The sequence below is a fragment of the Heteronotia binoei genome, chromosome 10 (genome assembly GCF_032191835.1).
Source record: "Heteronotia binoei isolate CCM8104 ecotype False Entrance Well chromosome 10, APGP_CSIRO_Hbin_v1, whole genome shotgun sequence".
In the NCBI taxonomy this organism is placed as follows: Eukaryota; Metazoa; Chordata; class Lepidosauria; order Squamata; family Gekkonidae; genus Heteronotia; species Heteronotia binoei.
Window position 1 is genome coordinate 59,606,480 of NC_083232.1, and position 12,537 is coordinate 59,619,016.

The 12,537-nt window shown below is 42.6% G+C and overlaps 1 protein-coding gene across 1 annotated transcript in view; it reads left to right on the top strand.

Annotated features, from left to right (window-relative positions):
• Positions 1-8,908, top strand: part of PLCL2 (phospholipase C like 2) — a 119,683-nt gene extending 110,775 nt beyond the window's left edge. Inside the window, exon 7 of the mRNA XM_060248745.1 lies at positions 7,823-8,908. Within this exon, the coding sequence (XP_060104728.1) occupies positions 7,823-8,002 (180 nt within the window). The 3' untranslated portion in view covers positions 8,003-8,908. The remainder of the gene's footprint in view (positions 1-7,822) is intronic.
• The last annotated feature ends 3,629 nt before the right edge of the window (positions 8,909-12,537 follow it).

Sequence of the window (12,537 nt, forward strand, 5' to 3'; positions counted from 1 at the left end):
ATTTGATAATCAGTTCCCAGAGTTGATAGTACAACTAGATGAGTTGATAACCAAAGGAGCAGTGCAGGAGATGTAGGATGGCCTTTCGGACACAGGTTTTTATTCTAAGTTTTTTGTAATTGACAAGAAAGATGGAGATCGCAGACCTATTTTGGATCTGAGCTCATTAAATGAGCATCTATGTATTAAAAGATTCCGTTAGGTCACTTTGCCTTTGGTCTTAGAACTCCTTTCCAGAGGAATCTGGTTTGGTATTTTAGATCTTAAGGATGCATACTTTCACATTGGAATTTACCCAGAGCACAGAAAATTCCTTAGGTTTAGACAGGGACAGAAGGTTTTCCAATACTCTGTGCTATCTTTTGGTCTGGCAACAGCTCTGCGTGTTTTTACAAAATGCGTAGCTGTCGTCATGGCTTATTTTAAAACTAAGGGCTGCATCATTTTTCCGTATTTGGATGACTGGCTGTTGGTGGTCGAATCACAGGAAGGGTTGCAAGAACAAATACAGTTTGTGTTGAGCATTTGCACTAGGTTAGGACTCATAATAAACTATGAGAAATCACATTTAATTCCATCACAGCAAGCCCAGTTTATTGGGGCATATCTAGATTCACAAAAGAATAGTGCTTTTTTGCCTAGAGATAGAGCTCTGAGTTTAAAGATGATGGTAAGGTGCTTCCAACGGAAACGTTTTCAGTCTGTTCAAATGATACAATGAGCCCTTGGCTTGATGGCGTCTACAACTGCTGAGGTTCCCTTTGCTAGGTTGCACATGAGGGAGCTACAAAACTGGTTTATAAGACAGTTTGATGTACGGGTGCATTCCCCACATCAGGGCTTTAACATCCCTAGAATGGTGATTAGATCATTAGAATGGTGGACGTCAGACTTACATTTGTTTGAAGGAGTTGAATTTGGGCCATGGTCACCTGAGGTAGTGCTGACAATGGATGCCTCAAGGGTGGGCTGGGGTGCACACTGTAAGGGTATTCAGGTGCAGGATACATGGCCATGGTCACATTCTGGCTATCATATCAATTTATTGGAGTTAAGAACAATTAAGTTGGCTTTAACAACTTTCTCAGATATGTTACAAAAGAAGAGGGTGCTGGTGCAAACGGACAATTCTTCAGCTATGTATTACATGAACAGGCAGGAAGGGATAGGCTCTTTGAGCCTGTGCAGGAAGGCACAAGATCTATGGGCCATAGCAATTCTTCGAGCAATCCACATAGCAGGAGTTGCCAACCAGGAAGTGAACTCCCTGAGCCGCAACTTTCTGGTCAATTACAAGTGGTCCCTGCAAGAAAAATATATCAACCCAATTTTTGCAAAGTGGGGAATGTAGACCTGTTTGCTACGGGCCAGTCAACAAAGGCACACATTTTTTGTTCATGGGGAGGCCATGATCAGAAGTCAATAGGGGGTGCATTTCAGTTCCGGTGGAAAGGGGAACTGCTGTATGTATTCCCAACTTTTCCCCTGATTCCAAGGGTCCTGGGAAAGATAAAGATAGACCGATCCAGGATGATTCTAGTGGCCCCATTTTGGCCAAGACAGATCTGGTTCACAGAGTTGCTAAGGCTGTCCTATGGAATCTTCGTTCCTCTCCCACAGGTTCCCGACTTGCTAGTTCAGGAGTTCAGATTTTACCACAAGATGCAGGACTTGCATTTGACAGCATGGTATACAGAGCTGTGAGTGAGGGTTTTTCGGAGGAAGTGCTACAAGTATTAAGAGAGGACCGTAAGCCCTCAACTCGTCAATCTTATGAGAGTAAATGGGACCGTTTTGAGAGGTGGTGTAAGGAAAAGAATTTATGCCCATTTACTTGTCCGATATCAATAGTTTTAGAGTATTTACTATTTCTAGCACAGAGTGGTTTGGCGGTGTCATGTTAGAATTCACCTAACAGCAATCTCTGCTTGCCATATGGAAGTGGAAGGTACCACTGTTCTTGCTAATAAAATAACCAAACATTTTTAAAGGGTTTGTTACATAGGTTTCCACCAATACCTGGTATTATTCAGCAAGGGTCTTTGTCTTTGGTATTGGCATATTTAATGAATGCCCCATTTAAACCATTACATTAGTGTGCATTGTCTTTTTTATCATGGAAGACATTGTTCTTAGTGGTGATGACTTCCATTAGAAGGGTGAGTGAGTTGGCAGCATTAAGAATGGATCAGCCTTATCTGCAATTTTTTGAGGGTAAGATTGTTCTTCATCCACCAAGGGAATTCCTGCCGAAGGTAGTTAGTAGATTTCATTTGCTAGTTTTTTCCCCTAATCCATCTTCTGAGGCAGAGAGAAGATTGCATATGTTAGATGTTAAAAGGGCTTTATTGTATTACATTAGTCGAACAAGACAGTTTCGCAAGACGAAAACATTATTTGTGTGCTATTGGGGTCCTCGGAGAGGAACTCCAGCATCTTCTCAGACATTATCTAGATGGTTGGTTACTATTATTGGCCATTGTTATAGATTAGGAGGGGTCCCCTGTCCAGTTGGGGTAAGAGCACATTCAGCAAGAGCTATGGGTTCATCAGTAGCTGCAAGGAAAGGAGTTCTATTAGTGGAGCTCTGTAAAGCTGCAACATGGTCCTCAGCAGAGACATTTGTATGACCCTATGCACTGGATCTGCAGCAACGCCGAGATGCGGATGTGGGAAAAGCAGTTCTTCATTCCCTATTTCAAAAAGAGACTCACCCTATCACCATCAAGGTGAGAAGCTCAAGAGTGGTTCCCAATGTGGGGATGCACAGCAAGACGGACGATGAAAAACAGTGTTGCACTTACCTGTAACTGTTGTTCATCAACGTCTTCTGCGCATACAACATTCCCTCCCACCATTCCCGCTGTGAGTTCTCATTGATACACAAGGTCTAGAACTTATGGTGGCGGATGCGGAACTGGGGGAATGTGGTTGGTCCGCCGTTGAGGGGAGTCCGTTAAATGGGGAATGGGGCAGACATATCCTATTTAACAGTGGATTGCCCGAGATCTGGAAGAATTCTAGACATGTCAATCAACCTCCACGGCAAGCCTGCCTCGCAGCAGTCCCAATGTGTGTATGCACAGAAGACGTCCATGAACAACAGTTACAGGTAAGTGCAACACTGTTTTTGTCTGAATATAAGTTTGGAGTGATGATCACCAATTTTTCTATGAAGTGACGGGGGCTCTAAGAAGACTCCATGTAGCTATTAGGAATCTGTTTATTTGTCTGAAATGAAGCAGCTGTATTAACTTTAATGTAGTTAGGGAGAGGAAATTAAATACTTTGCTGTTCTTTTTGAAATCAGTCAATAGCACTTGATGTACACAGGGAAAGTATTAACACATTTTCATTTTTAGTAACTGAAAATGCTTGCTATACATTTTTCCTCTCCATGCTTTATCTCCAGAAAAAAAAACTGAGGGGGGGTTATATTTTGTATGACTATAAAATCATTTATTAAACAAAGCTTTTTCACATAAGAGTATACAATTAAAATGCAGAACTGTTTCCATTTGTCATCTGTAGCATTCTCTCTTCAGCAGAATGAAGAAGGATGGCACAAGCTGTCTGCCTACATTTCATCACCTAATTCCCTTTACCGACTGAATAACTCATCTCTGTTCAAAATTGTGGAGTCTATTTTAATGTTACAACATTTCATGCTACCCTCTTTTTCGCCCACACACTTTAAAAGCCTTCTCCCATTTTTCGAAAATACAGTTTCACCTTACCTCCTCTCAGCTTCATTCTTCCCACAGATTTATTAGAGAGTCTATTGTAGAAAGATGTTAAAACATACAAACTGTAACTCTCAGCTTAATTCACCCACACATTGCATCAATTTACAAGTGGACTAGACCCAAAAGTGCCTTTCCACTCATGGCAAGAGTCGTTGTGTAGGATGGGAGACTTCTTTCACTCTCATGAGGGCTCATTTGAATCCAGCCCACTGTTTCCATAGTATTTAAGGATCTACCAGTTAAGTGCAAGGGATAAAGCCTTTTTCATTTGTATTCTTCCATTCCATCCCCTAAGTAGCAGTAAAACATTTGTATAAAATAATGACGCCACAAAATAAAACACAGGACTGCAGACCAAGCAGCAGCACTGGGATGGGAAATACCTAAATGATCATGTGACCAGCACAATGACCAGCACAACAAGGGCAGCGGTCATTGGAAGTGGCAGCTATACTTTTTAGGGTGACACATGAATCTTGGCACAAAGAACTGAAATCTCACCTTCGGGTCCCAAGAGGATGCCAGGGCAGCCACAAAATAAATAGCAAGAGAAAGAAGCCAAGTCATCACCAATAAACCTGTTTTTGCACTTTTTGTCTAACAAGGCCCATAACATAGAATTAAGCACAAAGAAAAACACAGGTGCAGTGAAAACTTCAGAGAAAGCTCAGAAAATATACATGCAGAAACAAGGGATTTGTGAGATGGGTTTAGAAGGGCATAACTCTCTTTAGGGTTATACTGTAATTGCCTTGGGTGCTTTCACACACACTGAATAAGGCACTTTCAGTCCACTTTGCAACTGGATTGTACTGAGTGAAACAGCAAAATCTGCAAACAGTCACTAAAATGGCTTAAAAGTGCATTAGTTAATGTGTGTGAAACTGTCCTATTAGATAGTAGATGAAAATTAATGGGAAGATATGCTTGAAACCATTGCAGAGGTTGAGAGTATTGATTTGTATTAGAAAAAGGCCTTGGAAAGGAAAACATCTTTGTAGGTGTTGCTACAAAGCCATGTTTGGTGCTCTGTGTACAAGAGTATTGTAGTTTTTGTCGAGGTAAAGCCATGTAACAGTGAGTACAACAAGAACATCAAGAACTTCTGCTTCCCATGGCCTACATTTAGTGATGTTATAAGAACCATTCAACAGAGTTTGTATAGAAAGAAGTTACATTTAGGTAAAGAATGGCCATCTGTTTGAAAAAACTCTGTTTAACATAGCAATGATTATTAAGCAGATACACTCTTATCCAGAGAATGCAGTTTCTGTGCAGAAGTAGACATTCACTCATGGATCAGTTCTACTAGGTATGCAAAACAACCTCAAAAATAAAGCGTGTAGCATCTTCAGAACTACATATGCATTCATACTGATTTCTAAGTTAGAGGTTTCCATTGCTCCTATGCAGGGCTTTTTTGGTAGAAAAAGCCCAGCAGGAACTCATTTGCACATTAGTCACACCCCCTAATGTCAAGTCAGCTGGAACTGTGTTCCTGCTCAAAAAAGCCCTGCTCCTATGAGCGAGGCTTTATGTCTGCAAATTTATGCTGCTCCAAAGTGATCGTTGGTCTGGATAGGTGTATGGTATAGTTTGTGTGATGTATAGTGGTAATTATGAATTAGCTATTTTAAATAGGATTGTGGTGCTTTTTTATTCTTTGTAGTGACAGGGAAGGCTAGTTTATTGATTGCTGATAAGTCATCCCCTGTCATTTATCACATGCACCTTGATATACCAATACAAAAGTCAAGAAGAACAGCTCGGTTTTTGTCCCACTTCATTAAGAGTTTCTGGTAATTTCAGTGAGCCTTGAATTTTATTCCAGAAGCTTTACAGATTCTGCCCAGCATGCAATTCACTCCATTTATTTTAGCAAAAGTCAACTAGCTGGAGTTTAAACAAACTGAAATCAAACAAAGCAGACTAAATAACGTCAAAGCAAACCATGCAGTGTTTGATATTCATGGAAACGTTTGTGATAACATATAATTAATCTAACCTACTGTAATGTGTAATACTAACTCTATTTATTGCAGGCTCATGGGAGTTTTTTAAAGCACATGTTTTCTTGGACAGATGCTGTTGAAACCAAAATTCTATAGATGAATGTTCTCAGTTACAAAAAAAAAAAAAGTTAAATGGCAAAATGCAAGGTTCCTAATACATCCTACTCCCTTTCTAAATCTCCCTTTGTAACTGGCAAAATGTAATTTAGGCCTCTTGGATATTATATAATCTTGAATATTATATAATCTCGTGGCATAGAAATGTGAATGTTAACATATTGCCTAGTTCTGTAAAGAAGTGTTGTGTGTTCATCGATCAGGATTTTATTGTCCAGGCTTCTCGTTCCAGAGAACAGCACAGTCCTCAGGGGGAATACAGCTTCTGTTTTATAAAGCTGTACCATGCTTGTTGCCTTCTCTTTTGCAAAGCAATCTACCTTTACAGGAGATTAAGACATTTGTCCTAGAAACTCTTTGCCATCCTTTGAACTTCTGCTTCTTTGGAAGCAAACATCTCTCAGAGGAGTTGCTAGTGAAAAGCATTTCTGCTGTCTCACAGGGAACAGTGAGCAGCACTGAAATTAATCACCTGAAACCCCCCCCCCCTGCACCCTAAGCTCATTGTCCTAAACACCAGGATAATAGAACTCTCTTGACTCAATAGTCATTCACTCCCATCCAGAAATTGCTTGCAGGTGCAGGAGAGCCAGTAGCAAAACACTTGGCATTTAGACAAGGCAACTGAGCATCATCCAAACACTTGAAAGTATTCCTTAAAGCAGGATTGTCGAACTCATTTGTTATGAGGGCCGGATCTGACATAAATGAGGCCATGTTGGGCCTGGCCATGTGTGTCATAAAATGTAATGCCAGGTAGCAGAGATATAAACTTTTTAAAGGGCACAAACAAAAATAGTTTTTAAAAACTTAAAATAAAATATGCTTAAAAGATTAGCACTCTTGCAGTATTTTATTTAGCAGTTTCTGATAACTGACATCTCCTGCTCTGAATTATTGCATCAAAATCTGGAGACAATGTCTGTGCTATAGCAATCTTGAGTATACTGTTCAGATGTTATTCAGGTGTGTGTCTGTAAGTTGCAAACCTACTTTTGGTTTATTGACATTAATTACAGAAATCTCATGGTCAGTGTTTTTAGCCTAAGACTCAGGGGAAAATATGAAATGACTGTGCATTGTGAGCTTTTGTACATTAGTTGCTTCAAGTGCTGGTCAACCAATGGAAAAATAGAGTCTTCGCTCTGTAGCTCCTGTGTAATTGAGCAAGCCTGGCAAAGCAAGCTGTTATGCAGAAGGAAGCAGATGGCAGTGAGTTACTTACAGGCCTGATAGGAGCCCTCTGGGGGCCCGATCTGGCCCTTAGGTCACACATTTGACACCCCTGCCTTAAATGATCCCAATTTTCTTTTTGAAATGCTTTGTGGGGCTCTTGTGAGTTCCTGGTAATGGATACAGATTTTTTTTTTTACTTCTTCATAAAGAGATTAAAGGAACCCAGCACGTGGATATTGGAGCCTCCGGACTGCAAGCATGACAAATTTCTTATGGTTTTAATTCCATTAAATTTACCAAAAATCTAACCAACATCCTTTGCCACAGAGACTTTTGTGCTAGGAAAGGTGTTTATATCCAACCAGTTGCATACAGGGGCTTGGATCCTACCCTGCCAGTCTGCTTGCAGCTGGCACCTTTCAAAAAGGAGGGATGATGTTTTTTGGTCAATGCTCTCCTTTCATTGCAGCCCCCACTGACCTTCCTTATGTTCTTTGGGGGGGTGTCCCCTGATCCTTGGGGCAACAGTTTCTGGTAGCACAGATGAGATTGCACTGGTAGAGGGGTGGCAGAAAAGTTGCTGTTTATGCAGTGGTGCTCCACTGATAATGTATAGGGTCCAAACTGGAGCCATCCAATATCATATCTCTGTGTGCCCTATCACAGAGTGATTTGATTTTCATCTTGGTGGACAGGATTCTTGGAACAAGGGATCAAGATTGTAAAATACTCTTCTTATCAATAATTGTGACTTTTTTTTTAACTCAACAGGGCCAGTCTGATCTTCTGAAATATGCTAAAAATGAAGCACAGGAGAATCTAAAACAAATCCATTATGCCACTGTCTCGTGTGGATTGAATAAGCCAGGATCTGAAAATGCTGAGGTTTCCAAGCCCCGTCGAAGCCTGGAAGCCATACCTGAAAAGGCAGGTGAAGAAAATGGAGAATGAACATTCTTATCAATATAGAGTTTATAACTCTACAACCATTGTAGCTGCACAGGACATTTTGCTTTGCACTTACTATGGGGGTGGGTGGGTAGCAGGGGGAAATCCTGGAATTTTAAAAAGCACAACTGGAGAAGCTAATTACAATCCATGAAAACTGTGAATGTACGTAGGAATTCTATGTGCAAGGACAATGGAATTATTTTAACATGGAAATACTATTGCTGGCTTAAACACTCTTGTCTATGTGAAAGATACCACATTACCTTGTGCAAAACCTCATTGTTGTTCCATAGAAAAAAATAGTTTTCCTGAATGGAAATACAATATAAGGGCAAGGAAAGGAGATTTTTGTTTGTGCTCAGAAAAGTGCCTTGATTTTGGGGGGAAAATTAGGTGTGCAGAGCAATTGCCTTGATTTTTGAAGGAAGAAGACTGTGCAGTTCTCTGTGGTAATTAGATGTGTCATTGCACACCTAACTTTTAAAAAGAAATCAGGGCTAAGCATTTGGGCAACTGCACACTTTTTTTTTTTTTGCAAAATTGTGCAATTTTAGGATACTTGGCAGTGTTTTGATTTGAAAGTGCTACTGTTGTTCTGGGGTTTCTTTTCCTTTCTTCTTTTTTTGTTCTTGTTGTTGAGCCATAAATAAAAAGGGAAATGTAAATAGAAAGTGCTTATTTGCAGCACAGTGCACTGTTGAAGAGCCACTGCATAAAAGGAAAATGTATAACCAGCCTGTGTCATCAAATGCCTGAGTTAGGCACATACCTGTTCCCACCTAAGAACATCTGCAGATGTCTGTAGCTAATGTAAAAGTGACCAAACTGCAAGCAAAATGTTGTAAATAGTTTTATCATTTTGTGGAAGTAAAGAAATGTTCACATTAAAATGTTTTATGATACTAACCCCATGGTGTTGGCCTAATCCGAAATTTAGTTTGTTAAATACCTTTTTAAAGCTTACAGATTCATCACTATCCCTATTATGTGGTTTTAACACCAATTTCTTTTTTATTTTTTATTCATACAGCAGTAAATAACCTCACTGTTTGCTGAAATATAGAAACCAAGATCTGCCTCCTAATGTTTCTGCTATAAACAGTAAAATGGGGTACGACTTCACAAGGTGCAATAAATTTGAATCCAATGAAGTGAGTCCAGCAATTTTAAATGATTTTTTTGTTCAGCGAGATTGGCACTTCTTATTTTTCCTCAACATGGTGGTTTCTGGAGGGACTAAACAATCAAGTAAACCTGAATATATTGCTCTATAGATCTCAGAAAGCTTCCTTTTCTTCCAGACAGATTGTTCAATAAAAGTACCATAGGCACCACTGAAGATCATCTTTCTACAATTAAGCCACTTGCTTGAAACACAATACTGCGACAAAATTAATATAAATGATTGTAGGGCATGCAGTCTACAACTTTAATAATTCAGAATTCAAGCACCATCTAAAATGGGGTTCAGACTAGGAAATAATGGAGTTCATCCTCAAAAAGAAAAGGACACCCAACATGCAGTCTCTCAGTCCCTATACAATCAGTCCAGTCATATTCTTTATGTTGTCAAGAAAATGTCGTTCTGTGAAGGAAACAAAATTATACTGGAGCCAGCCTGAACAAATAATTAACTAGCATTTTCTCTACCTTAAAATGGAAGTACAGTTCTCGTACATGTCTAGAGTATATACATTTGAGCAGTGACCTGAACCCAAGCTAGTATTTCTATAGGAGAGCTAGGAAGGGATAACTGACTACCACGATCTGGGCCCACCATTCTTTTGAACATCACATTCCAAGGAGGCAAAATTGTATGTGGAGTGGGATTTTCCCTGTATTTCAAAAACATTATTGTAAAACTGTTAGGAAGTGCTTCAGAAAGACAGGTTGCTTACCTGTAACTGTAGATCTTCGAGTGGTCATCTGTGCATTCACACCCATGGGATAGAGCGCCTGCGCCGATCCCCGAATCGGTATCTGAAAAGCCCGGGATTTTTGCGCGCTCGGTGCCAATGGGCATGCGCAGGCGTCCCAGTACGCATGCTCACTGGTGCCAGCGCGGGAATCCCGCCAGTTCCTTCCTGACCGCTGGAAGCCCCTACTGGAGGGAGACCGTCAGCAGTGGGGAAGGAGGGCGGGTAGTGTGAATGCACAGATGACCACTCGAAGATCTACAGTTACAGGTAAGCAACCTGTCTATCTTCTTCGTGGTCTCTGTGCTTCACATCCATGGGAGATTAGCAAGCAAGACATACCTGGAGGCGGGAAGACGGTCAACCAGAAGAAACAGCTTGCAACACCGCCATTCCCAACCGAGTCCTCTGCTGAGCATGCACATCCAGCGCGTAGTGCTTCATGAAGGCATGCGGAGAAGACCAGGTGGCAGCCTTGCAGACATCGGAAAGGGACACGCCTCTCAGGAACGCCACCGATGTGGCCATCGGTCTTGTGGAGTGTCCACGAACAGGTCCATGGAACAGCTTCTTCGCCAACAAATAACAATCGTCTCAGTGAGCCATTTTGAGAACCTCTGAGACGAAATCCTGGAACCTATCTTGGGAGCAGCATACGAAACAAAAAGCTGCTTGTCCTTACGAAAAACCTTTGAACGTTTCAAATAAAACAGTAAAGCACGCTTAACGTCCAGAGCATGCAATCTATGTTTCTCGTCCGAGGAAGGGCTAGGATAAAAAGTGGGCAACCGAACTTCTAAATTGAGGTGGAACTGAGAGACCACCTTCGGAAGAAAACTAATGTCCGGAGCCAGGGAAACCTCAGCCTCTCTAAAAACAAGATAAGGATAATCACACCGCATCGCTGTGAGCTCCCCAACACGATGTGCTGATGTGATGGCAACCAAAAATGCAGTCTTCCATGACAAGAGCTGCAAAGAGCACGTGGCCATTGGCTCAAAGGGGCGCCGAGTTAGTTTGTCCAGCACTAAAGTCAAGTCCCACAACTGAGGGAGCGATCTTGATGGTGAGTGCAGCCTAAACAACCCCTTCAAAAATCTTTTGGACTGATGGTGTGCGAAAACAGAGTACCCCTCCACCGGATCTTGGAAGGCAGATATTGCCGCCAAATAAACTTTAATGGAGGAGAAAACCAGGCCCGCATCCACTAGTGACAGCAAAAAATCAAAAATTTTCGCCAATCCCACCTTGCTAGGTGAGACCGAAGGGTCAACTAAAAACTTAGTAAATTTCCGCCACTTCCTGTCATAGGAAGCGCGGGTGGACGGTTTTCTGCTGTTCATAAGAACTTGCTGGACCCTGTCAGAGAACCCTACTGGTCGATGAACCATGCTGTTAGCTTCAGATGGGGCATGTTGTGATGGAATACATGCTCACTCTGAGCCGACAGAAGGTCCGGTTCTGCCGGGAACTGGTAGAAGACCCCCCTCGAGAATTGGAGCAGGATCGAGAACCAGTTCTGGTGAGGCCACCAGGGAGTCACCAGGATGGAGCGTGGTCTTTCCCTTGCTATTTTGTTGAACATCTTCGTCAACAACGGCAGAGGCGGGAACATGTAGAGGAACCGGCCCTCCCAAGGAAGCAGGAGCCCGTCTCCCAGAGATGCTGGATCCGCTCCCTCTCTGGAACAGAACCTGGGGCATTTCTTGTTCTTGGCCGTGGCAAAGACATCCAGCTGCGGGTACCCCCAAAGCTGGAATACAGGCTTCAGAAAACGCCACTGCAGTTCCCACTCGTGTGGGGAAGCCCCACCTCTGCTGAGGGAGTCTGCCTGAATGTTGAGGACCCCCGGAAGATGTGCCGCCTTCATGAAGATGTACTGGAGACACTCCAACCAGAGATCCATCGCCAATGCGCAGAGCCGACGAGACACTGTCCCCCCCTGCCTGTTGATGTAGCACAGGGCAGTGGTATTGTCCGTAAGCAGCGCTACAGTCTTCCCCGCCACTAGAGGACAGAAAGAGCGTAGGGCAAAGTGAACCGCCAGTAGTTCCAGGTAGTTTATGTGGAACTGAGTCAGTTTTGGCGGCCACTGGCCCCCCACACACAGGCCTTCCATGTGGGCCCCCCAACCCCACAAGGAAGCATCTGTGGTGATGGTCACAGTGGGAGTTGGCAGATGGAAGGGAGCTCCCTGGCATATGTTGTTCTCTGACTACCACCACTGTAGCGTCTGAAGAGTCCCTGATGGGATGGTGAACTTCTTTCGAGGTGAGTCTCTGAGTGGGTGAAACTGGCGAAGAAACCACAACTGTAGGCCTCTCATTCTCAGTTTTGCGAAAAGTAGCACGCTTGTCGTCGCCGCCATCAGCCCCAGCATCCGCTGAAGCTGCTGTGCTGTGCTCCACTTTCGCCTCTGAAGCAGTTGTACCAGACCGACAATGTCCTTTGCCCTCTGCAAAGGCAGTTATGCATGTTGCTGGTCTGTATCCAGCAAAGCCCCTATGAACTGCACTGTCCTTGACGGAGTAAGATGGGATTTCTCCAAATTGACCTGCAACCCCAAGGTGTCAAGAAGACGTAGAGTGATGGCAATGTGCGTTGAGAAACTTTTCCTCG